The sequence below is a fragment of the Alexandromys fortis genome, unplaced genomic scaffold (genome assembly GCF_014885135.2).
Source record: "Alexandromys fortis isolate MF-2015 unplaced genomic scaffold, M_Fortis_MF-2015_v1.1 scaffold_213, whole genome shotgun sequence".
NCBI lineage: Eukaryota > Metazoa > Chordata > Mammalia > Rodentia > Cricetidae > Alexandromys > Alexandromys fortis.
In genome coordinates this window covers 2,338,107-2,365,396 of record NW_026068093.1, presented here as the reverse complement: position 1 = coordinate 2,365,396, position 27,290 = coordinate 2,338,107, and the positions used below count along the sequence as shown (strand labels likewise).

The window sequence follows — 27,290 nt, the reverse complement described above, 5'->3', positions numbered from 1 at the left end:
ATATCTCTATGAAGGCATCTCTAAGGACATGGGATTTATCCTGGAAAAAAAAAAAAAAAAAAGGAGGGAGAGAACACAAGCTGAGCACCGGTGTTCATCTCTCTTGATCACAGATGCAATAGGACCAGCTTCCTCATGCTCTCCAAATCACAATGAACTCTCTATCTCCTCACACTACAAGCCAAAATAAAGCCTTCCTCCCTTCCGTTATATCTGTCAGGTATTGTGTCAGAACGATAGAAAAGCAATTAGTTACACACACACACACACACACACACACACATTGCTATTAGTGAATAGGCTGAACCGTACAGAAATCTCCAGACTCCTCTTCTCTACTTCCTAAACATAGATGAGAGCCACACATCCATCCTATCTCCCCCTAACCCGGATACACACAGCACCCCCATGGCTTCCAAGAGAATTGTTTGGTACAACACAGGTTGTTGGATACCACAGTCAGGCATAACCTTCTGATTGGAAGGGCCTGGAAGAGCCCCTGTTGTGCCTTGTCCTCCATCTCTGACCCCAAGCATTTCCCGTTTCCCCTCTCTGTAATAACAGTATGATCATGAGGTCCATCTGTCTTGATAAACCCTTTTCCCCAGGCCTGGGCTCTGCCCACTGCTGGCCATGAGATGTTGGTCACCAAGCCAAAGCTGGGTTAGATTCTCCTTCCCCAGAAGTGCAATCCAGGACCCAGACAGCAGAGGCTGGGTGCTGAGATGGCCTGGGGGACTGCAGCCCCAGCTTCTTTGCTGAGCTCCCAGGACAGCTTTTGCCACACTGGGGCATGAGAGCTCAGGTTCTTCCTCAGTTTGGTCCAGTTTTCTGGACACTCCAGGGGCCTTCTTTTCTATTCTGCCCCCTTTTATTAACCAAGTCTGGTTTGGTTGTTTCCATCCAGTAGAAACTTGACCAGCAACGGAAAAGTTCAAGCAGGGACTGGACCCCAAAGTGGAATCATAAGGGTATTTTTGTCTATACTTGATTTCTGCTCTTTTGTCTATACTATTTTGTCTATACTTTTTCCTAGACTATACTTTTTTCTAGACTATTTTGTCTTTACTTTTTTCTAGACTATACTTTTCCTAGGCTATACTTTTTTCTAGACTATACTTTTTTTCTAGACTATACTTTTTTCCAGACTATACTTTTGTCTAGACTATTTTGTCTATACTTGTTTTCTGCTCCCTGAGGAGCCTCAAAAGGGGCTCTGAAGTCAGGATTAGTGAGAAAACCAAACTTACTCATCACTCTATATGTGTCCAGAGAAACAGGGCTCGAAAGCCCTGGACACCCCAAAGTTCCACTGGAAGGACATAGTGGCACTGAGCCACTCTGTGAAAGGCTGTCTTTTCTTCTAGATGCTGCCCCTCACTCCCAAGCTCCAGAGACCCTAAAGGCATTGGTTTCTTTGTCACTGACAACAGCCCAGTGCCCCAGTCAACCAGCCTGACTCGTGATCAGAGGGTCCACAGACTTTATTCTGGGAGAACACGCATGCTTTCATGTCTAGTGTAACTCTGAAAGGTTACTGGGGACTTCGCTCAAGACACCCAGCTCTATAAGCCATTCCCAGGCATCTAGGCTAACTCTTCACTCATCCTGGCCCGCCTCCTCATCTTTCTTCTTTTCTGTGTTTTCTCCAACATCTTTCAGGTTTTGGCGAGCAAACTCCTCAAAAACCAGGTTTTCATCCTGAACACTATAAGAAAACAGACAACGTGTTAGTCTGTGCTTACTCTCTGAAGCTGAAGATAAAATTCTGAATGAAGCAAGACCACTGATCTTTCTGCAATAAAGGAACAAATTCAAGATGAATGTGTTTCCCAGGACAGAACATGGACCGCGTCACTCCCAGGATGGGACAAGGACCATGTCATTCCCAGGATTAACAAGGACCATGTCAACCCCAGGATAGGACAGAGACCATGTCACCCCCACAATGGGATAGGGACCATGTCATCCCCAGGATGGATGGGGACCATGTCATTCTCAGGATAAAACAGGGATGATGTCATCCCTGGGATAGAACAGGGACCATGTCATCCCCAGGATAGAACAGGGACCATATCATCCCTAGGATTAACAAGGACCATGTCATTTCCAGGATGGGACAGGGACCATGTCATTCCCAGGATGGATGGGGACCATGTCATTCTCAGGATAGAACAGGGATGATGTCATCCCCAGGATAGAACAGGGACCATGTCATCCCCAGGATTAACAAGGACCATGTCATTTCCAGGATGGGACAGGGATCATGCCTTTTTCTTCAGGGATTTTAGGCTTTTGTTTTATTTTTGTGACAGAGTCCCACTCTATAGACCAGGCTGGCCTTGAACTTGAAGTGATCTCCTGCCTCAGCCTCCCAGGTTCCTGGCTTGAAGGTAATCATCACCCCTAGCTAAGACTGTGCTTTAAAAGCTCTTTAACAAACACAAGCAAGAGGAAAAGTGTGAGAACCTACAGAACGAAAGACAGCATAGCTATGTGAGCACACATCTGAAGCTCTCACAAGCAGGACACAGGGACTCTGCACAGACATTCTGAGAGGGATTTGTGGGGAACAGGGAGTCACAGAACACAGGAAAACTCAGAGCAACATTCAAATTGCTTACCTCTCCTTTGCTGTAGGACAAGAACAAAGGGGAGGAGGAAGAGGGGAGAAAGAGAGAGAGAGAGAGATGAAGATCAGTTATTATTTTTAATGAGGCTTTATGTATCCTGGGTTAATCTCAAACTCATGATATGGCTGAGGATGAACTTGAACTTCCAGTCTCCCAGCCCTTTTTCAACTTTTTCTTCTTTTTCAAAGATGGGTTCCCACTAAGTTGCTAGGCTAACTGAGCTAACATTGCTCCTGTTTGACCCCTTGATGGCTGAAATGACAAACCTGTGCCACCATGACTCTTTCTCAAAATAATAAAAGAAGGCACTTGCCTGGACCTTCTAGGCCTTAGATTCAACCCTCATCACAATAAAATTTTAAAATAAAATAAAACTTCTCCTGGCATGAGATACCCTAGAATTTTATTCTGTTGAATAAAGGAATCTTGAGGCTGGATAGGTAGACCACAAGGACAGCAACCCTGACATTAGGGTTTTGAGCCATCTCTCCAGTCCCAACTCTCTGAAATCTTAAGCACAAAAGATCATTGTTTCATCCTAAAATTATGAGTTGGCTAATGTAAGGTCTATAATGACCAGACTGTAAAAATACTCTAAGCGAAGGAAGACTAACTCCACTTCTTCCAAAGTAAGTCACCTATGCTGAAAGTTCCAGAAAATAGCCAGGTGGTGGTACCTACCTTTAATGCCAGCACTTAGAAAGCAGAGGCAGGAGGATCTCTGTGAGTTCAAGGCCAGCCTGATTTACAGAGTGAATTCCAGGACTGCTAGGGTTACACAGAGAAACCCTGTCTCACAAAAACAAAACAAAAAAGAAAATTCGATCCAGAAAACTACCCAGCATAACTGTGGCATCAGGAGACTGTATTTTCAATATTTTTGAAGGGAACCAGGACACCATTTAAAAAAAAAGGAGGGGGTTCTTTTGGCACCTGGGGATAAGGCTCAATATTAGAACGCCTGCCTAACATGTATGAGATGTTGAGTTCATCCCTAGGAGGAAAAAAAGAGAAAAAGGAGGAGGAAAGAAAAATGAAGAGAAGGAGGGAAGAAAGGAGGGAGGGAAGAAGCAAGGAAGGGAAAAAGTATCGAGGAGCACATTTCCAAGACTTCTTGAATCTATGTTTTCCTGGACTGCCATCCTGATTAGTCTCAAATAAATGTTTAAAATAGCATTTTAATGAGACAAATATAAATGAACAAAAATGTAAGACTTAGACTGTATTTCCCCTCAGTGGGAAGGTTTTGGCAAAATGTACTGAGGGCTTAAGTCTAAAATATTTGGCAAAGACACTTTGAGACATTGTTTTTTAACTGTCTTGTCATTATAGTCTAGGCTGGCCTCAGACTTGTGATCCTCCTGCCTCAGCCTCCTGAGCACTGGGATGGCAGGCATACACCAGTGCACCTACCTCCATTGAACTTTTCGTCTCAGAACCTCCTAGCTCGAGCTCATACGTCATCCCATTCACATCTTTGCAGGGACAGTGGGAGGGTCTCAGTGTGTTCACACATGTGTGCAGCGATTGCTTCACTTAGCATCCGCACAAAAGTGTCAGTGGATGGATCGTCAAATGAACGGGGATGGTGGGAACCCAGGCAGACCTTTTCTAGTATTTTCTGTAATCTCATCACTGCCACTGCTGTCAAAAATATGTATCACCTTCTAAATGCGTATTGACACTTCCAAATGAGGGGCCTTTCGTTTCTACATAAAGCAATGCCTTGGGTTCTTCAGAGGGTTTGTCCCTTACATCATCTCTAAATCTAAATCAAGGTCTGGGGACAGCAGGACTGCTGCAGTGACATTGTTCCTGAGAAAACTGAGGCCACTCATACCCAACAGAGACTAGAAATGAGTAGGAAAGCTACACCCTCTACACACACAGACAGGCGGTGGACAGGCCCAGGAATCAGTATGTGAGCTAGTTCTCCCTTCCAGGCTGACCTGGTTACCCTATGGAGGACACCCATGCACTGAGGGGTACACAAGGAACACCAGAGATACATAAATGTGCAGTAAGTCTGCCCGTGATGAATGAACGGGTAAGAGGTGTCTCGGACAATGATGACTGACCTGAGTCCTCGGGCTGTGGGTGCATGAGGCGAAATGGCACTTCAGTGGCCACCTCACTAAAAAAGGAAGAGTACAGGCTGGTGAGTGCACACACAGGCAGACACACACACACACACACACACACACACAGAGTTACAGATGGCACAACACAAAATCGGGGCCTCAGAGATTCTCCAGAAGATTCATTCAGTGACATTCGAAACAAAACAGCCTTCAGGAAGTGGTCAGGCAGGAATTTGAAATATATTTCCTGGAATGTGGAATGAGGAACTTCACTCAGGCGTGGTTGGGGGCCCCTGCTAGTGTTTTTAGTCCCCTGTATCCTAACTGGTGATGTAACACTTGGGAAGAGAAGAGATGAAACCCTACAGGAAGGTCAATTATAAAAACCATTCCTGGGGCTGGAGAGATGGCTCAGGGGCTAGGAACACCTGCTGCTGGATTCAGTTCCCAGCCCCCACATCAGGCAGTTCACAACTGTCTTGTACTGGGGATCCAGCACCCACTTCTGGACTTCACAGATAAATGCCCTCATGTTCACACATCTAAAGATAAATGAAATCTTAAAAAAAAAAAAACTATTCAGTGCAGCAAGACACATTTGAAAACATTTTAAGTTTTTATATGAGGGTTTGGAGAGACGGCTCGGCAATTAAGAGCATGGACTGGTCTTCCAGCATGGACTGGTCTTCCAGAGGTCATGGCTTTGATTCCCAGTGCCCCCAAGGAGCTGCCGCTGTGGGTGTCAGTGGTCACAGCCTCCACTTGCAGCCCTGGCCCTTCGGGAACAGGCAGAGGCTGCAAGTGGCTGAGGGACCTGACGTGGTCCTCATCACCGGTGATTCCTTTGCTGAAGACTAATGTCCCACCAGGAAGTCACAGAGCAAAAGTTCCTTTCACTAACTTCATGAAAGCACAGGGCACCTCCTTTTTGTGATGACGCAAACGGCCCCATCTGTCGTCCGTCGCACGAGGCAAGATGGCGCGGCCTCTTTACTCACTTAACAGGATCTTGGAGCAATTTTAAGGGTCTGAATTCAAATTATACTATACGGATGCATCTTATGGAGGAGCATGGCTATCAGACAGAAAGGTCTGGAAAGCTAGACTCTGACTTCAGGACATCATCCTGGGAAGTAATAATTAACACAGACAATTAACCCACCTCTGCTGGAACGTGTACAGTTCTCTTTTACACTTTTCCTCAAGGCTGAAAACAAATCCCATAATCCCTCAGAATCATAATAATATTTAAAAATTCTCTCTGAGGCCGGTACAAGGGTGGGCACACCCACCTCTTGCCAAAGAGAGGAGCAGGGCCCACCACATTGCTAATACTGAAATGTTTTGGGGAACATTAGAGTATATTTGAGAAGAAGGGATTCCCCAAAGGGAAATCCAGAGAAATCAGGAAGGGATGTGGAGAGAGGGGATGAGAAGCATCCCGGGACTCCTGAGGCCTACCCAGCACTGACCCTGGCCCGGGCCAGGCCTAGATGACATCTGAAGGTGGGCAGAAAATGGCAATTGAGGACAAAAGATAGCCCAGAATGATTCAACTCCAGGCCTGCAACGTTCCAGCTCTCCACATCACAGAGATTCTAATCAGTCAGTCTGCCCCATAGCCCAGCCGTGGAAGTAGACAAGAGCTGAGGCAAAGAACCATGTCAGGTGAATGCTTGTCTCAGACATGGCTAAACCTGTTCTTTGTTCATGGCTCAGAAGACATCTGTCACCATTAGTGTTTGTCAAGAGGTAGAAACAACTCATGTTGCCTGCAGAAAAGTGACATTTCCGGGGGGAGAGGGGAAGCCACATTTTTTTTTTGTTAAAAATTCTGCAAGGCCAAATGATTGTTTAGAAATCTCATGACCGTGGGGGAGTAGAAACATTGCAGCTTTCAGGACAAATTTATCATGGTCTATCTTAGTCCTTAATAGCCATTCATTGTCTACCCCTGTGTTTGATCTGACATCCTGTGACTTTTGGGGGATGTACAAATAGACCCCTAACTTCCACCAGCCCCAAATCTAAGGATGCCACCAGGATAGCACCGGAGGCCTATAGCAGAGATTTTCCCACCTCACTATAACCTGCCCGACTGATGTTCCCACCAATGTAGTTTTTAAAATACCTTGATTTATGATTTTCTTTGTTCTTTTGCTACTGAAAAAAAATCTTTGTAACACTGTCACCGTGTTAGAATGTGGTATCTGGAGACCCCAACCTGTGTTCCCGGTTCAGCATCACTCATACTGAGTTCCAGAGTAAACACGCTCTCGTTCTCTCTGAGGTGCAAGCTATACCTTTACCTATACAAATACCACCAGCAGGAGAATAAACAAAATGTGGTATAGCCACACAATGGAATATTACCAAGTCAGGAAAAGTGGTGTACAGTAGTAGATGCTACAACACAATTAAGTCTTGAAAACATATGAAGTAAAGAAGCCAATCACAAAGGCCACATATAGAATTTTTTTTTGAGACATGGAGCCCAGGTTGGCCTAGAAATCAGCTATATAGCTGAGAGAGACCATGCCTCTACTTCTTCTCCATGTCGAGATTACAGGTATATAACATCATTCTCAGGTTTATATAGGGCTGGGAACTGAACCCAGGGCAAATGCTTGGCCAACTGAGCCACATCCCCAGCCCCAGCAGAGGGGAGTCTATAGAGACAGAAAGCAACCCCTGGTTGCCAGGGTCTGTGTGGGAGGGAAAAGGAGCGATGGCTTAATAAGCACTAGGTTTTTTTTACAGATATTAAAAGTGGTTTAGAAAAAAACCTAGTGGTGATTGTTATATGATACTGTAAATACATATATATTATTAAAATATATATAAATACATAGCATATGTTTAAAAATGATTAAAGTGATAAAATTTATCCTATGTGGCTTGCACTCACCCATCCTACACACACACAAATGACCATTGGCTGGAGTACGTTAGTTTTCTGAGGTGTGTGTGTGTGTGTGTGTGTGTGTACATGCCCACGTGCAGGCCTACTTACGATCTCCAGTTTCTTGACTGCTGGGAGACACCTCTTACAACATATCCAAGTCAGCATGCATCATGTACAGCATTTTTTAAGAACCACTTCCCAGAAACTAGTTTTTTACCAGTTTCTGTTTGTCCACAAGCTCCTTTTCCTCAGTTCACTGGGAGCTGAGTAGAGGAAGGAGGCAATGAGGCTTACCTGGATGTGAGTTCTCCTAGAAAGCTGGAAAGCACAAAGCAAACAGCCACAGTAAGTCCCCAGATGTGATAGGACATCAGGTCCCAGGGTTCAAAGGCAGGACAGGCCCCACCCAACCTGAAGCTCTCACCCCCCAGCAGATTCCAGGCTCCTAGCATCTCCCAGCTCCCATCTTCAGTGCAACTTGCTGAGGGCTTCCCTCTTTCTCCAAAGAATTACTTTAAAAATTTATGCTCACTGAGAATGAGCATAAGGCACAGAACCAGGAATTTTCAGCCATCATGTGGGGGCGGGGCACACCTGAGGCCTCAGTCCTCATAAGAGGTAGAGGCAGAAGCAGAGGCAGAGGGACTGCAAGTGAGACCCTTTCTCTAGGTTCTATATTGAGGATCATTCTTAAAAAAATAAATAAAAATTCTAAGAAAAAGCCAGGCAGTGGTGGTGCACACCTTTAATCCCATTGGGATAAGCCTGATCTACAGAGTGAGTTCCAGGACAGGCTCCAAAGCTACATAGAGAAACCCTGTCTCAGAAAACTGAGAGAGAGAGAGAGAGAGAGAGAGAGAGAGAGAGAGAGAGAGAGAATTCTCAGCCACAGAGGCCACTGCAATGCACAATTACAGCTGTCCCTGTCCCTCAGTATCTGCGAGAGACTGGTGTCAGGGTTGCTTGCGGGAGTGTTCCCTGTCTCTTCAGAAGATGGTACCAGATTTGCACATGACCATTACACCTTGTTCCCTGGACTTTGAACCATCCCTGCTTTGCTTCTGATGCCTAAGAGATAGTAGACTTTGGTTTAGGGAATAAACAAGGTGAAAGGCCTTCGTGCCCAATACATGAAACATTTTGCTGCTGTTATTTGTTTTGAGACAGGGTCTCTTGACATAGCCCTGGCTGGCCTTGAATTTCTGAACTTCCTATCTCGAGCTTGCGAAGCTGAATTATGGGCTTGTGATACCATGTCCAGTTTATCCAGATCAAAGTCAGAGCTGTGCCTGTTAGGCAATCACTCTGCCAACTGAGCTGCACCTCCAGCCCCAATTTATAAAACAAAAACAAAGTTAGAGTCTCACTATGTATCCCAGGCTGACCATGCTTCTTAATCCTGCCTCAGCCTCCCAGGATGGCTCATGCCACACACTGACCCCAAATAAAGATTTACAGAGAGTTCTTTAGACAGCTGTGAGTCTTCCTGAAATTTGAAAATTAAACTGATGTCATTCTTTTCTTTTTTTTTTTTTTTTAACCAAGCAAGGCAATTTACGGTCATTCCTGCCCGTCAGCTTCCACTGTGTGTGCCGATGCGCATCCACTTCTGCTCAGTGGTACTGAGAGTAAATGCATTTCAGTTTGTTTTTCCAGTATATGTCGCCGCCAACAAAACTGCAGAGGCTGACAAACATGAACCACGCAGGACTCTGTATAGGCATCAGCAGGCGCCTCGGGCTTCCTTTGCTATATACCTGCCGGTCATTCCGGAGAAAAACAGGCCAGGCGGAGATGGAGCACCCAACACTTACCCTGACACTGTGAGCTTCACCTTGATTTGGTATGACACCAGGATACCCATGACTGTCCGATCGATGCCCTCCTTGATGCTACCCAATCAAAAAGAAGGAAAAGGATTACCAGAGCAGAGCCAGTGTGGGAAGCATCACTCTCCTGCCAGAGCCACCATTCTGAAGATGTTGTCTTGGAACTGGAGAATTTTAGAGATTGGCCACTTGTCTTTATACACTTGTGTGGCTGGGGAGTGGGTCTTCTGCATCTTTTCCCTATGGCGTTCACACACATGCACACAGGCACACACACACACACGGCATAGCACCTGTTCTCCTTCTCAAGGCTCAGCTTCTGACCTCCTGCTTCCTCCCTCTCCCTGCCCTGCCCACTGTTCCATAGCTGCTGAGTCCTCCCCTGAAGCCCGAGAGATCAGTCCATCCAGGTTCCAGATTCTGTAAGCAATCTGTGAGGTGCCTTTGCCACATCCTACTCAGCTATGCCCTGGTGTCCCTACGCACCAACCTTGCCAACTCCAAACCTGCCCAGAAGGCCCTTCTCCTTTTCTCCTGTACCCTAATACCTCCAGCTATAAAGCCTTCCTGGACACAGTCAGGTAGCACTGCCCCCCCCCCCCGTCCTGTGTTCTGCTCATGTACAGACACAGGGACACTCTCCCACTCTCCTATAACTTGATGACAAGATCATGATTGCTCCAGATGGCACCTGAAAGCTCTGTGTGCCCAGCAGCCAGCATGGCAGCAGACAGCAAGGGAAAGTTCACTTGAGTGGATGAACAAGTGTGAGATGTGACCAGAGAGAAAGAGAAGGGTGACTCCAGGCTCTATGAGCGTGTATGGAAGTCCTACCCTCAATCAAGTCCCCACTGGGCATTTGGTCACAGTTTATTACCTCCTATGACCCAACATGGAAGACTTCACATTCTATGATGTCTGACAACAGGAATTATGAGTTGAAAATTCACCATGAAATCTCGCTGAGCTGCTATGAACCACAACAAAATCTCAGCGGAGAACCCTGAAGGCAGGAGGCAGAGGGGAGTTATGTTGGCAGGCCTGGGGTCTGGGGCCAGTCCCAGAGGCCATCTGCTGGGTCGTGTGCTCTAGGACCACAACGCTCCCCAAAGAGCATCACTGTCTGGTGGAAGGACAGAGGCACAAACTGAGACCACATTCTTGATAGGATTGGCTCGTAAGACCTGTGCCATATGGAAGGCCCAACATGGGAAACAGAACATGCCTGGGACTGCAAGGGCCGCTCCTCCTGAGCGGGAACACCAGTGCAGAGCAGACTCAATCAACAGTAAACTCATCCAGTGACCCTCTACAAGTTTCTCATCCTGGTTCTACTGAGAGATAACCGCCTATTGTATAAAAGGTAAGCTCAGGTACAGCTTCTTCACGAAGGTGTGGAGAGGTGTGTTTGGAAACCACCCCATACCCTGTAAAAGACTGACTTTGCAGAAGTGCGTGCCATTGGCATTAGATCACTGCTCCCCTCAATTGATCTAGGGCATCAGTTTTCTTTCCCTGGACTTTCATGAACACACTTTAGAATCTAACATAGACAGCTGGCAAAATATCCTCGGACAATTCCTCAATTCCCACCCTCATTCTGGCAAATGTTCACGGTCCACACTACTGGCCTCACAGAACGTGAGCTACAAATTCATATGAGTCAGGACACTTCCTCTTTCTTAGGGCATCACCTCTGAGGGGGGCCTAGTAGAGCCAGGAGGGAGCCCCCAGCACATCCTATGGGTGAGGGAAGTGAGAAGGTCTCAAGCCTAGATCTCGGTTCCTGCCTCACACCTTCAACATTCAGCAGCCAACAGTATCCCAGCAAATCAAGCCTAGGAGGACAGCTAGCAGCTAGCTTCACCATGAGCCCCCCCCCCCCCAGATCTTTTGCCTAAATCCAGCTAGGGGTTCTCCAAGACAGAGTAGGCAGGTTAGCTCTTCTTTTCATGAAAATCTGGTGTCTCTCAGTAACCAGTAGGCCTTCCAGTCTTTCCAGAGGGAAATAAATGAATAAAAGTAGCCAAATGCAGTAACTCAGATAATATGTTCAGGGTACCACATGGGCCAGCAATTCTTTAGGATGTAACTGACATTTCCAGGACACTCTGAGTGTCAGGCACCACACTTTACATACACTGTCCCAATTAGTCTGCAATCACCGGTATGTGAGATGGGCACTGTGATTACTCCCATTTTACAGACAGGAAAACTGAGGTTCTCAGAGAGCTCAAGGAACTTGACCATGGCCACCCAGAGGGCAGGCAGCGGCTATGTGGTTGGGGTCAGGCTAATGTGCCCACCTGTGACCCCTGGGACAGCCCAGTTCCAGCCTGCACTGATGGCCCGTTCACATCATCTACAGGACTCACATGGTGCTGGAGGCCAGGTTTGTGTCCTCGTGTTTGATCTTCCCATCCAGCGCAATGCCTCTTCTCTCTCTGTTGTTAGCCAGCAGGGGCACCAGCACCAGTGTCTTGGTCAAAGTGCTGTTTGGCCCCACTTTTTCTCTTGAAAAAAAAAAAAACATAAAGAGGTTATGAGTGCCGTGGCCACCATCAACACCTCAAGATCCTACCTGCCATGAACATTTTCGGAGAAGCCCCTTACAAGGTAAAGGGAATCTCTGTGAATTCAAGGCCATCCCGGTTCTACATAGCTAGCTCTGGGTCAGATAGAGAAAGAGATCCTGTCTCAAACAAAACAAAACAAACAAGACCAACTAGCCTAAATGTCCGAGACTCTAGCCAGTCTGCTGTGGAGACTTCCTGAAGCCCACAGTGAGCAGCAGAGCCTTTGGGTTAGTGTCCACAGAAAAGCTCATGCAGGACCACTGTAGCCAAAAACAGTCCACAGATGGACAGCCAGTGGGTGACTGATAGTGGGCCTGAAACCCAGGCAGATCGTGCTGCTGTCTGTTCAAAGCAGCATGCCTCTTTCTTTACTGCGGCTTCTTCAGAGGCCTGGGGGTTTCCCACATCTAATAAATAGAAGGAACCCTGGACCAAGGGACAATTCCGGGACTCGGTTGGGGACACAGCACTCCTGGGGGTCCCAGAGTGGTGTCTGGGCTGGATATTTATTCTCCAGTACACATACTAAGCACCAGGCCTGGGTTGAAGGCAGAAGGTGAGGGGGGAGGGGCTGCAAACGTTGGCTGGAAGCCCGCATCAGGACCACTTCCTGAATGGGTTCCCAGCCATCCCACGGGAAGGACTTCCCTGTTTGTTCCCCGTGAGGAATCTAAAGCAGCTCCGGCTTCTCCTGTCTCTGGTGAGTACAGGAAGCCCTTTGCAATGTTTTGCTTGATCTAGGGGTGGCCACATTCTCCCACCTGGGTCATAGTGGACTCTCTCTCCAGCCTGATTGTCATGGAATGGGCTCCTGGGGCTAGAATGATACAGCCTTTACTGTAGTAGGATTTGCTGAAGGACTATGCCAGGCCCACAGCTGTGCCCAGGGCCATTAGGATCCCAGACTGCATTGTCAGCAGTGTCTTTGAAGTCAGGTTTGACCTGGTTTGAGGATGCCTGCCCACCAGAGTCCTGGGGGCTGGGTGTGTCTGGAAGAGTGGCTAAGGTGCTACAGCCTTCTGAGTGGTCTCCAGGTTGAGACCAGTGTGAGGATTAGTCTTAGTGGGGTTTTCTTGAGAAGGACCTAGGAGATTTGGAAAGAACAACCCCGGATGTGTCTGTGAGAACCTAACCCGGAGGGGAAGATCGCTGTGAATACAAATGCCACCATCTCATGGGCCGGAAGCCTGGCCGTGAGCAGAGAGGGAGAGAAGAGAGAAACCCTGCTAGTGCACGCATTCGCTCTGCTTCCTGAGCTGTTCTGTTCTGCCTCCCTCCCCCTGCTGTGATAGACAGAAACTGAGAATGGAAACAGGTATTCCCTCGGACAGGTTGTTTCCTGGGTATTTGCCTCAACAGTGAAAAAGCTAAGTGATCCGGCCCCCATTTCTAGACCCCTCCTGCCCTCAGGGAAATCTCAGAAAGGTTTCACTTTCCTGAGGATCATTTGGTCCAAAAAGCACACAAAGTTTTGAATGAGAAACAGGAAATGAGATATATACATATATTACAAAAAAAAACTCTATCAGGACAATGAGCCCCACAGTTGTGGACTATGCCAAAAGGCCAGTCAAGGCCAAGACTCCCCAGTCCTTGAACTGAATGTGGAACAGACCCAGCCTGGCTATGAGGTACTCTTGTCTTTCTTAACACCATATACCTACTTAAATGCAAGGCTATCTTGTTTTGAGTAGTAGCTTACTGAGAAGTTGGATTTTAATATTTACTATGATACCAGTTTTTCTTTAATATGATCTCAGGTTTTCTTTCCTTACTACCCATACCAACGCCTTTCACTCAAGCTTCCTGTCACCCTGGTAATATTTTCTGTATAAAACATGCTAGCTAAAGTGGGGATGCATAGCCAAGCCTCTCTCCCCAGCCTGTGTGTTAGGAACCTGACCTCCAAGCACAAAGCAGAACACCTGGCAGGCCTCTCATGGCGACACTAAGGATCTGGGGGGGGGGGGGGAATTCTGTGTGTGTTCTGAGTCCAGCTGAAGGAAGAAAATCAGTCACAATGAGCTCAGAATGGACCAAGCTCTCTAGTCCAGTTGTCCTTGCTACAAGACTTTCAAGTTGATGAGATGATCAAAAAATATAGTCACCAATGACTGTTAGATAATCCTACCCACACTTGGGCGGGTCTCACTTTCTGCGATTCTTTTGTGAGAAGCTCAGGCCCATGCTCTTATGCTTTTGGGTTTTGTGTGTGTGTGCGTGTGTTGTTTCTAAGCTAAGAACTTAATTTAATCTTGACCTTTATACTTACACCTAGATTAAAATGTCTTTTAAAAAATATTTATTTTAGCCAGGCAGTGGTGGTGCATGCCTTTAATCACAGCACTCAGGAGGCAGAAGCAGGTGGATCTCTATGAGTTTGAGGCCAGCCTGGTCTACAAAGTGAGTTCCAGGATAGCCAAGGCTATTACATAGAGAACCGCCCCCCCCCTCTCTCTATATATATATATATAATATATATTATATATAATTTACTGTGTGTAGATGTGTGGATGGGACACAGAGGCCAGAGGTATCAGATTTCCTGGAGCTAAAGTTATAGGCATTTGTGAACCACCTAACACTTAGGTTCTCTCTAAGACAGTATGTGCTCTTAACTACTAAGCCATCTTCTCAATTCTAAAAATATTATTAAACCCCAACTATTATATATATATACATATATATGTGTGTAATATATATATCCCTAGCCTGGGCTGATAGTTCTGGGTAAACCTGGGTAAAGAAAGAGCACCCCATTCCTGCCAACACATTCCAAGAATACACAGAGTCCCTGCTGCTCCCGTGGTGATATTTCTTCCTAGATTTCTCCCCTCTGAGTCCTTGTTTATGAAGCCTGATCTCTCAGCCTAAGAGATGGCCCCAGAGGCAAAGTAAACACAGAGCTTAGCTGGTCACTTGTTTTGTAGCCTTGATGTGAGAAAAGGAGAAGAAAGCAAAGGCTGGGGGTCTGGTGGGGCACCCTAGTTCTTGCTTCAGAAGAGGAAGTTGACAAAGTGGGCTGGCTGCCCAGGAAGTGGAAAGACAACCGCTACTTACTGTGTTTCCTCCGCGGCCACAGGCTTGACGTAATAATCACTTGAGTAGAGAACCACATTGGCTACTTGTTCCACTGCAAAGGGAAGACAGGAGGGAGGTAAACAGGGCAGCCTCTCGTGCCTTGCACAGGACCGTTTGAATCCAGTTCTGGCTTTCTCAGCCCCCAGCTTAAAAGCTGCAAATTTTCAAGGTCTTGTTTCAGGCCCTCTCTGTGTACACCAGGGACCAAAACACCAGGCTCTTGGATGTGGCTCCCGGGAGTCCCCTTCTCTCCTGCAAGCCTACTATCTATACCGGGTGTCCTTATCCAAAGGCATGGTGTCTCCAGCATCCCCAAACTCACCATGTACTTGCCTAAAACCCAGCCCCTTTCCATCATCCTCCACCTTACAAAAGGAATACTGTCTTCCCAGTCCTTAAGTTTTCGGAAACCTGCCAGAAGCAAGCACGATCCATGCACACTGTGATATGGTGGACAGGGAGGATGGCTCTGCAACCTGACTGCTTAGGCTCACATCTCTGTAGGGAAAATGCTTTTGTTCCTCTAAGCCTCAGTTTCCCCACCAGGAAAAGGGGGATGATGATTGCACAGGACAGGTCTGAAGAGTAAAAGACAGGCTGGCACTGGGAGCTGTCACTAAACCTGATGTCATGAGTTCAATTCCCGGAATCCACACGATGGAAGGAGAGAATTGACTCACACAGGTTGTCCTCTGATCTCCATACATATATGCTGTGGCTCTATCTATCTATCTATCTATCTATCTATCTATCTATCTATCTATCTCACACACACACATAAATATAAAACAAAGATAGGCTGGGGAGATGGCCTTGTGCTTTGTAAGCACAAAGATCTGCATTCGATCTCCAGTAGACACACACCCCAGCACTTGGGAGGCAGACACAGGTGAATGAATCCCTAGGGCTTGCTGACCAGCTAGCCTAGCCTTCTTAGTGAGCTCTAGGCCAGTAAGAAGCCTTGTTCCCAAAAAAGTGTATGTGTGGAGGAGTAATAGCTGAGGACCCAGACTTGAGACTGTCCTCTGGTCTCTACCTGCATATATATGCATGCACACACATGATGGTGTGTACCTGTAAACCACAGCATGCAGAAGGTAGAGGCAAGAGGGACTCTGCAAGCTTGAGGCTAGCCTAGTCTACACAGTAGGACAGATAAGAAAGGCCTTGGCTCAGAAAACAACACAATAACCCTGCAGCTGAGACTGATGGCTCATGCCCGAGAGACTTGGAAGGGCAAGGCTGAGGATCAGAATTCAGTGACTCTCTCTGTTGCAACCTGAGCTATGCGAGACCCTGTTGCAACAAGAAAAACAAAATCAATTAAAAAAAAAGTTTGCTGTTGCTTTAATTTTTCAAGACAGAGTTTCTCCGAGTTGCTCTGACTGTCTTTGGAACTTGCTCTGTAGATGAGGCTGGCCTTGAATTCACAGAGATCAGCCTGTCTCTACCTCCTGAGTCCTGGGATTAAAGGCATGCACCACCACTACTCAGCTGAAAGAAACCATTTAAAGTACCCATCATGTACCCAACTTATAAAAAGCTATTAACAACTTGTTCCAGAAAATTCAACAGCTTCTTTCAAGGTCATTAGTTTTGCTGCTAATATTCAATAAACTTTGAAAGCTATTTTTATTTTGGAAATGGTTTTACTGTGTGCTGAAGGCAGGCCTAAAGTTCCCAATACTGCCTCAGGCTCCCAAGTGCAAGCACTGCGAGCATGTTGCACCACACCTTGCTGAGAAATGATTTTAAATACAAACATTCAATGATACACTGTCAGTTTTGTTGCTGTTTCTGAAAGTTTGCCTCTGTTCTTTCAAAATTGAAATTATAACCCCAAAGTGGCATTATTTTTAAATTTGCATAATTGGAGAGAGTCATGTCCATGTCCAGGCACTTGTCTAGCAGGTCAGAGGACAACTTGTGGGAGGGTCAGTTCTCTCCTTCTACCCTGTGGATTCCAGAGATCAAACTCACATCATCAGGCTGGGAAACAGCACTTCTACCAGCTCATCCACTAACCCCAGGACACATTATTAAGAGGAGGGCTCTTTGGGGAAGTGATGCAGTCCTGGGGATGGTACACTCCTGAACTGGATGAGTGGCCTTATAGAGGAGGTTCTAGGAGCTTGCTGGAGGATGAGGTCCTCATCATGCCAATCTGACAGACAGCACCTTGATCATGAACTTTCCAGCCTCCAGAACTACCAGAAGTGACTGTTTGTTATTAGCTGGATACAGTGGCATAGAGCTGAGAATACCAGTACTAGGGAGACAGGGGCAAGAGGATTACAAGTTTGAGGCCTCCATCTCAATGTATGTGATCCACCTGATTTATAGTATTTTTTGCTACAGCAGCCTGAATGGACAGATAAACTCTACCACATAGACCAAAGTATTGGCACTACATACAATATGCTGAATAAGTCAGTCCTACAGAGAACTAAACCAACATAAAACAAGGCTAAATTAATATTCATATTAGCAGTGAAAATATAGAGTCTCTAATACACACGCACATAATCTGAACTTCATCTTTGATGGACATTCAGGGAAAGAGGAACATGTCAGCCCACTTTCTGCTGTTATAGCTGAATACCACAGACAAGACTACTTAAAAACAATGGAGGTTTAATTAGCCCCTGGCTCTAGAACCTGGGAAACCCAAATGGTGCTAGCATCTGATAAGGGCCTTCCTGTTTGATTATAATAGCAGGGGACCTCAAATGGTGGGGGCAGGGAAGGTGTGCCAATTTAAGTCTCTTTACTTCTTACAAAGACACTCTAGGTTCTTCCTCATAACCTCATTTGACCCTAGTGACTTCCCACAGTCTTAGCTGCAAATATCATTAACGCATGAATGTGAGGACCAAGTTTCAAACATGTGAGCTTTCTGTGGGCACACAAACCACAGCAGATAACTGGACCGTATAACCACCCATGGTTAGCATAGGACAAACCCTATTTGTGTGTGTGTGTGTGTATGTGTGTGTGTGTGTGTGTATACACTGAAGATTAAACCCAGGACCATTGCCTATACCCAGCAAGCATAAACTGAGTGATACCTCTAGCTTTTTTTAAAATGGGACTTTATGTATGGCCTCTGCATGTAGTTGCGGCTGTCCCGGAACTCCTGATCCTCTTGCTAGCTAAGCCCAGCTACAATGCCTATTTTTTTAAAACTTTATTTAACTTTATTTCATGCACATTGGTATAACAATGTCAGATTCTCTGGAACTGGAGTTACAGACAGCTGCGAGCTGCCATGTGAGTGCTGGGAATTGAACCTGGGTCCTCTGGAGGAGCAGTCAGTGCTCTTAACCATTGAGCCATCTCACCAGCCCTACAATGCCTATTTTAACATTGAAATTTCCTATCCTTTGCCCTGGGTGACCTGAGATGGCTAATGACTCTGACATTGTAAATCTACCGTATCGTGGCCATCAAATGCTTTATTTGGAAGTTGACGTCTGAATTTATTCTTCTAGATCAATCCATTGTGTTTCATGGTTTGTTTTGCCCACAAGAGACCTACACATTTTGTTGTTGTTCTGTATTTTTAATGTTTTAAGACAAAATCTAGGGATGTCACCCAGACTGACCTCAAACTCATTATCCTTCTGTCAGAATCTCCTGGGTGCTGGGATTACAGGGGTGTGCCACGATGCTCTCAGACTGGCACTTGGATGGGCTCTGGGTTGAGGAAATGATATAAAGGAGCAGTCGTGGGAGGCACCCCACTACAGTACACAACACAGTTGATGCTCACTAGATGGTCATTCCAGGTGGACATCACACTTCACTATGCACTTCTATGTGGGACCTCTACTCAGTGCCTATAGGCCTGGAAAGGTGGGCGAGGAGCCACTACTGTGGGTACCAGCTGAGATTCCAGGGTGACATACTAGGAGCCCACAAATTAGGCCCAGTGCTTTCAAATCTAATTCCTTGCTCGAGACACTTGCTATATTTATCAACAAAAGCTATCACTTGTCAAAAAAAAAAAAAAAAAGAAGAAGCAGGGCTAGAGAAATGACTCAGTGGTTAAGAGCGCAGGTTGTTCTTCTAGAGGACCCAGGTTCAAGTCCCAAAGCTCACATGGCAGCTAATGACCACCTGGCCCAGGGGAGCTTATGCCCTCTTCTGGACTACACAGGCACTGCATACACATGGCACACACACACACACACACACACACACACACACACACACACACACTAAATAAAGAATTAAACAAACAAACCAAAACAAAAAGAGAAGCTTCTCCCTGGACTTCCCAAGTGAGACCTGGCTCAGAGGGGTGTCTCTGGGAAGGCATGATCATGGGAAGATGGGAAGGAGACAAAGTACCAAGATAAAGGGCAGCCTAAGAGACCATGATGGTGAATGTAATGACTTGTTGTTTTGAGGTAGAGGCTCAAAATAGACACATCTAGGTGTGTCTACCAGACTGGCATTAATGTAGACATTTAACCAAGGACAACCTCGAACTTCCTATCTTTCTGTCTCTACCTCCCAAGTGCTGAAATTTTAGGCAAGCACCACCTGGTTTATGGGGCACTGGGATTGAACCTAGGGTTTCCTGCATGCTCTACCAACTGAGCTGTGTCCATAGCCTGAATGTGGTGACTTTCAAGGTCCTTCTCTTCCTAAGGTCCTATTGTCAATGATAACAGCAACAGTAGGCAGACCAAGGACTAAAGGTGAGGTGGGAGGCTTATCAGAGTGGCCCCTAGGAAATAGCTTGAGGTTGCAGAGCTGTAGAAGGTCCTACCTAATACTTTAATCTTCTTCACAGTCTTCTCTGTGTTGTTGGTCACTGTCACAGTCACAGGGATGGGCTCCCCATGGAAATAGATCTGAAAAGTGAGAGAGATGTCAGAAGAGAAGAACGGAGTGCAGTGGGGTGGAATCTTGGTTCAGAAGGCTCTCTAGACCAAGATTTTCTTAATCTCTTTCTAGTAAATAAGGCTGAATACCCCCACTATTAGAGAACCTAAAACGATAGCAACATTTCCTCAAGAGAAGGGTATGGACACGTTCAGCCCCATCTGCAGAAGGCCAGGGAAGTTGAGAGGCATAATGGCTAGCTCTAATTGCCAACTTGACATAACCTAGCACCACCTGGGAAGAGAGTCTTGTTGACATTGGGTTGGTCTGTAGGCATGTTTGTGGGGAGCCACCTTGATTGTTAACTCATGTGGGCAGAGCCAGCCCCACTGTGGGCAGCACCATGCTCTAGGCAGGGGTCCTGAACTGTAGTAAGAGTGGAGGAATCAAGTTGAACGGAAGCAAGCCAGTGAGCATGCATGCATTTTCTTCTCTCTGTTCTTGACTGTGGATGTGATGCGATTAGCTCTTTGAGGTGCCTGCCTTGACATCATTGTTTGGGGATGGAAAGTGTGAAATGAAGAGGAGTCACTGAGAAAGCTGGCTGATGGAGCTTTACCCGGCAACACCCTGTGCTATCCAGCCCTGAGTGGGCACACCCACACATATGTACACACTACATGTGGTACTGGCTAACCTGTGTATTGCTGACCTTGGACCACAAGGGCCTTGGCCAACAGCTCTTCACCTTCTACTACCATGATCCTCCTCACTGATGACATCACTCTTGACAGGGCTGCCCTGTGAGGTTTCTATGAGATCTGAATTTCCCAAGGAAGTAAGCAATTTGAAGTAGTACAGAGAGCAATGTCGCCTTAGAGACAGGAGTGGAAAATGGCCAGAGTGGATGGGAGGGGATGTATGCTTCCAATCTGCACAGCCCCCAGTCTATAGGAACAGCCAACAAGTGCAAAGGTTAACCATGGTGGCTCATGGTGACTAGCGCCAAAGTAACAGGAATAAAGCTGGTACTTTGCAAACATCTGTGTTCCGCTATGGCAGAAAGAAGGTGACTCGTGATGCACCCACACAGTGAGAGGGATGTGGTCTCGACCCCTGACCTGAATGCCCATGGGAATGTGGATTACCTCTTTGCTGAGGGAAACTGAGAGGTGCAGGGGCTTGTCAGACATGAAGAACTGCCAGGAAGCCTCAGAACTGGGCTGGGGACCCATCTCAGGAGGGGCATGCTGTACTTTCCGGATCAATAGCCGCACAGAGCTCCTGAGGAGAAAAGGTTCCTGGTTGGTATCCACCACACTCCCAGCGCTTCAAAGTGGCCTTCGAGAGGACACGGGAGAATGGGCCAGATGCTGTTCTAATCCCTTCTCCACAATTCCAGGAGTTGAATGCTGAACCTGCAATGCCCTCAAGGATCCCCTTCATCCTGTCAGACTCGGCCTAGCCTCTTCTCAGGAGAGTATGTATCTTGGTTTCAGGTGATATGTGACCAGGCTTTAGAGCACTGTGTAACTGACACATTGTCACTGTCATAAGCATCAAAAGCACAGAGCTCCGGTGCAGAATGCTTGCCTAGTATGTACAATGTCACGCGTGGGTGAGAGCCACAGCACAGAGCTCCAGTGCAGAATGCTTGCCTAGTATGTACAATGTCATGGGTCAGAGCCACAGCACAGAGCATGCAGCACTGTGAGATGTGGGTGCCGAGTATGAGGAGACTATGGAAAGGGATGGGATAGGAGGAGGCTTAGGAGTGAAAGTGAGTTATCAAATCAAAAGGAGACACAAAGTTAGGTTGGGGAGGCGCTGGGAGGCAAGGAAGTGGATGTGCGTATCACTAGAGTTCACTGGAAATATGTATGAAATTCTCAAAAAAAAATTAAAAGGAAATGGAGCACCTGGTTGGTAGGAGGAATGTTTATTGGTGATGGAGATTCTGTTTGGGATGACTCAAAAGTTTTGAGTTAGATTCTAATGGTGTCAAAAACACTGTGAATATACTTAGTGTTATGGGGTTATACATACAAAAGTGTTAGAATCATGAACTTCATGGTGTATGTATCTTATCATAAGTTTAAAGAAATGTTTTAAGAAATAAAAAAGAAATAGACATGGTATCTTATACCTGGCGTTCCAATGGTGGGGAAGCTGAGGCACAAGGACCACCCTTGTGAGTTCTAGGCCAGTCTTGGCCACAGAGTGATACCACTTTAAAAGAAAAGAAAAACTAAAAAGAGGGAAAAAAGAAACTAAAGGAAGAGAATAAAGGAAATGACCTGGCAGGTTTGGGGGACCCATGAGTCCCTGAGGTTGCTAAGCCCACTGTCATTCTCTTTTATCCTCCACAGCCTGTATTATTAGTTACTGCCTCCGAGCCTTTTATAAATGGCAGATAGTTCAGTCTTTATCTGCCCTGACCTGGGGGGGCTCCGTGTCGCCAGCCACAGGAAGCCTGTGGGGAGGAGAGTTCTGTCACACCAGGATAAAGAGAGGCTGTTTTGTGTCCCTACCGCAATACCACCCACCCACCCCCGGTCCCACGAGAAGACTCTTACTTCTTGGGGATCTTGTCCTCGTCGCTATCTGGGGAGTCTGTGGCAAATGCTTTGACCTCAAAGTCGACTCCACAGCTCTGTTGGAGAAAAGAGACAGGGAGTGGTTAACACCTCCCTTCCCAGGAGTCAGGACAGAAGATCACACCCTCAGGCAGACGGAAAGCCCTAGCTTTTCACCTTAGCTGTGTCTTTCTTGGGGTTGTCCCATGAAGACTAGTGGAGATGTATAAGTGGATCCAACATTGGCATCAGATGGTGAGTGTCCTAGTTAGGTTACGATCCCAGTGATAAAGCAACATGACCAAAAGAGCAAGCTGGGGAGGATGGGTTTACTTGGCTTAATACTTCCACATCACGGTCCATCACTGAAGGAAGTTAGGACAGGAACTCAAACAGGGCAGGAACCTGAAGGCAGGAACTGATGCAGAGGTCAAGGAGGGGTGCTGCTCCTTGTGGCTTGCTTTCTCATAGAACCAGGACCACCAGCCCAGGGATGGCACCATTTGCAGTGGGTTGAGCTCTTCCCTATCAGTCACTAATTAAGAAAATGCTCTACAAGCTTGCCAACAACCTGATCTTACAGAGGCATTTTCTTTTCTTTCTTTTTTAAAAGATTTATTTATTTATTATGTATACAACATTCCTTCCATGTATGCTTGCATGCCAGAAGAGGGCACCAGATCTCATTATAGATGGCTGTGAGACACCATGTGGTTGCTGGGACTTGAACTCAGGACCTCTGGAAGAGAAGTCAGTGCTCTTAGCCTCTGAGCCATCTCTCCAGCCCCAGCAGTGGAGACAGATACAGATGTTCATGTGCTGGGAGCAGTATCCGTGAATGTCCTGCCATGATGCACTCTGACTCCCCGAAAGCTAATTCTGGCCACATAGCAATGGCTTACAATGGTTGATTTTTTTTTTCTCTTCAAAATTAGGTAAGATGGTAAGAGAACTTTCAAGCTTATATGGATGGAGTGAATGCCATTTGCCTGTGATCTCCAGTCCTCAGTTCCCTATGGAGGCCCAGCACATTCTGGTTTCTGGCCAGAGAGAAAATCAGAGACAGCAAGATGTCTCTTATGTTTCAATGCTACAGGTCAATGGTGACCGCCGAGCCACAGACCTAAAGGTTCTGAGACTAAGGGACACACAGCACCTTTTAACTGCAGGTTGTAAAGAAACAAGTGTCACTTCCATCAGCCAGGTAATGTGTAGGCAGCCTGCTCTGTCACCCACCCATCCCACCATCCATCCCAATCTGGGCTGGTCCCTAACAAGCCACATATATCTATGGGCTTCCCTGTGCTCTGTGGATCCCCTAGGTTGAAGCACTCACTCTGTAGCTGTGTAAAACTAAATAATAGCATAATAGTATATCATGTGCTTAAAAATTTCCATCTATATATTATATACTGCTAACTATTATATAGTATTAAGGCATTATATTGTGTGACCATTATATAGTGTAAAGTATATTCATTTTATTAATATAATAACAACAAATAAACTACATAATATTTATAGGATTATAACGTGTAATTTGTGATACATAAAATGGCATTGTTATATTCAGATATAATGTTATACGTATGTATTACATCTTTATATATGTATGTATATATTTAATAATCTCCTATGTGGCTGGGCAGTGGTGGTGCACGCCTTTAATTCCAGCACTCATGATGCAAAGGCAGGTGGATCTCTGTGAGTTTGAGGCCAGCCTGGTCTACAAGAGCTAGTTCCAGAAGAGGCTCCAAAGCTACAGACAAACCCTGTCTCAAAAAACCACATCAAAACAAAACAAAATAATCTCCTATGTGTCCCTCAAGCCTACCAACTGCAACCAAGTCCCCAGCTTGAGGATACTGGAGGTTCCCAGCTCAGAAGCCTCCCAACCAAGTTATCAGCCTCTCCCCTCTAAGAATAGAGGGGATGGAAGGGGCTCTGGCTTACACAGGGTTGTAAAACTCCAGAAAGATCATCTAAGAATCACGATTTGGAGCCTCTTTGAAAGAGCACGGATGGATCTGATGAGGCTTGGTACGATGGCACTCAAATGTTTTAAAGGTAATATTTATAGTGTGATCAATAAAACAGACACATATGTGTGAAGCCACTCTCAGGACATGACATTCACCTTTGCGCCATGCAATCAGTTCCGAGAGCATCCATCGCATTCCATTTAGTTCCATTCTATTCTGTGCCGTTCTGTCCCACCTGCTTTTGTTTTCACTCCATTTCTGACCTATGAACCCTGAGTGAGCGATGATGCCACACTGAGGAACACTGTCCTCACATTTGTCATTGTCAATCTCTGTCTACTGTCCTCCATACTCAGATACAGACCTGCCTGCCAGCTGGCCAGTCTTGGAGCCCTGGCAATCCAGCACCCATTCCCTTCTCTCATCGTTCCTGCCTTTGTGCCTGGAGTCCATGGTTCATCTTGGTCACACTGTTTTCCCTCCCTCTGCCTTTGCAGCACGTGCTTGACCAACCTCAGATCCATTCTTGACCCTTTGTACGCCTGACTCAGAGCCTGTCGTTCAGGTTCCCCTGTCATTCTAGCTCAAACCCAAGTCCTCAAGACCTGGCCTTCCAGTGCTTCCCACCCTGACCTCAGCTCCCACCCTTCATCCCTTCTTTCATTCAGCAGGAACAGCCTGAGCGTGTTCCCTCCGCCACAAGTGACAGGGCCTCTCTCCCTGCAGAGTCTGGCGTTCCCCTTTTCTCGGTATAAAGATGGGGACTTTCAATGTTACCTGTTGTCCCTCCCTCACACCAGCCTGAGGCTTTCCAGAGTGCCTGTGGCCAGCTAATATATCCTGCAGTTGTGTGCTTTTGTTGTTGCCTGTGGCTTTTCTTTAACATGTGAGACCCAGGAGGTTCTAATTTCTTATTCATAAGAATGATCATGGTTAATAATTGTTGGAGACGAGTGGTGGGGTCACGGAGAGTCTTTGCGCCGGGTTCTTTATCTTTGTGTGTATTTGAAATTTTCCATGATAAAAAGCTACTTGAAAGGTCTATTGAAAGTCTGGCGTGGTGACTCACGCCTATCATTCCAGCAATTGGAAGGCAGTGGCCAGTCTCCGCGACATAAGACCCCGCCTCAAAAACAAACACTCAAAAACCTATTGAAGGAGGATGAGCCTGTGGTGTTTCTTCTTTAACTCACCTTCCCTACGTCTTGTGGAGCCGGCTGCAACATCACTGAACAGGGCAGGTAGTCAGGAAACTGGAGAGACACAAATACACACCATTTCACTCAGAGGGGTTATTCCACGTGCAGTGGAAAACCATCACGCCAGTGACACAAGAAGACAAACCGGACCTCCAGGAGTGGATCCTGCTCTCCTAACACCCAGGACACTGATCGAGTTCCAGATGTCTCCAGCATGCATGGAGACACACAAATGACGTTGTACACAGGATGCATGCTCACTGCGACCAAATGTGTCTAGTTATCTGGTTCGCTCACTTCACTAGTCCTTGTCCCATTCAGAGATCTTTCTAACCATTTTTACACATCATTTATACACATCTCCACAGTGCTTAGAGCTTCGACAGCACACACTTCATGTAGCCATTCCTCTTTGTTGGACACTTACATGATGCATAAATTTTTTTTTGTCATTATAAACAATACCACAAGCAGGGCAGTGGTGGCGCACACCTGTAATCCCAGCACTTAGGAGGCAGAGGCAGGCAGATCTCTGTGAGTTCAAGGCCAGCCTGGTCTACAAAGTGAGTTCCAGTCAGAGCTGTTACACAGAGAAACCAGGTCTTGAAAAACCAAAATAAACAAACAAAACAATACAACAATAAATAAACACTTTCAAACCCTTTAGTCCAGTTTTAGCCAATTAATGCTATGTGTCACATTGCAAGAAAGGGAACGATCAGATTAGAATCATATCTTTTGGGGGGGGCACAGGGTCTTTATTAATCTATGCTGGCCTTGAATTTTCAATCCTCCTGCCTCTGCTTCCATATTATATGGCATTATTCATGGCTGAAAAACCACATTTTAAAAAGACTTACTTTTTGTTTTGTTTTGTTTTGTTTTTTCAAGACAGGGTTTCTCTGTAGCTTTGGAGTCTGTCCTGGAAATAGCTCTTGTAGACAAGGCTGGTCTCGAACTTACAGAGATCCACCTGTCTCTGCCTCCTGAGTACTGGGGTTAAAGGCGGGCACCACCACCACCTGGCTAAGACTTATTAATTTTTAAATGTTATATTCATGAGTGTTTTGCCTGCACATATGTAAGTACACTGCATGTATGCCTGATGTTCATGGAGGCCAAAAGAGGGTAATGGAACCTCTGAAACTGGAGTTATAGACAAGTTTAAGTTGCCATTCTGATGCTGAACACCAACCCCTGGTCCTTTGCAAAAACAGCTAACCTCACCTCCGGTACTTAAAGATCTCATCTCATTTATAGCTGGGCATGTTGGCTCATGCTTTTAATCCCAGCATTTGGGAGGCAGAGGCAGGAAGATCTGAATTTGAGTGTAGCCATATCTACACAGTAAGCTCCAGGACAGCCAGGAGAACCTGTCTCAAAAAGATAAAAGAAATCACATTGCTAAAGTTTTTTTTTGTTTGTTTGTTTTTTATTTTTTGTATTTTGGGGTTGGGGTTGAGATAGGGTTTCTCTGTGTACCCTGGAACTCGTTATGTAGCCCAGGCTGGCCACAAACTCAACAATCTGCCTGTCTCTGCCTTCCAAGTGATGATATTGAAAATATGTGCCACTGTATCTGGCCTGAGTCTTTT

The 27,290-nt window shown here is 46.2% G+C and overlaps 1 protein-coding gene across 1 annotated transcript in view; it reads right to left on the bottom strand.

The window, feature by feature from the left end:
• Nucleotides 1-1,482: 1,482 nt before the first annotated feature.
• Nucleotides 1,483-27,290, bottom strand: part of Sag (S-antigen visual arrestin) — a 37,154-nt gene continuing 11,346 nt past the window's right edge. Inside the window, exons 5-15 of the mRNA XM_050123081.1 lie at nucleotides 25,690-25,749; nucleotides 22,515-22,591; nucleotides 21,087-21,222; nucleotides 19,883-19,967; nucleotides 15,085-15,157; nucleotides 11,824-11,961; nucleotides 9,434-9,511; nucleotides 7,914-7,937; nucleotides 4,712-4,767; nucleotides 2,625-2,634; nucleotides 1,483-1,708 (exon numbers count right to left, since the gene is read on the bottom strand). Coding sequence (XP_049979038.1) covers nucleotides 1,600-1,708; nucleotides 2,625-2,634; nucleotides 4,712-4,767; nucleotides 7,914-7,937; nucleotides 9,434-9,511; nucleotides 11,824-11,961; nucleotides 15,085-15,157; nucleotides 19,883-19,967; nucleotides 21,087-21,222; nucleotides 22,515-22,591; nucleotides 25,690-25,749 — 846 coding nt within the window. The 3' untranslated portion in view covers nucleotides 1,483-1,599. The remainder of the gene's footprint in view (nucleotides 1,709-2,624; nucleotides 2,635-4,711; nucleotides 4,768-7,913; nucleotides 7,938-9,433; nucleotides 9,512-11,823; nucleotides 11,962-15,084; nucleotides 15,158-19,882; nucleotides 19,968-21,086; nucleotides 21,223-22,514; nucleotides 22,592-25,689; nucleotides 25,750-27,290) is intronic.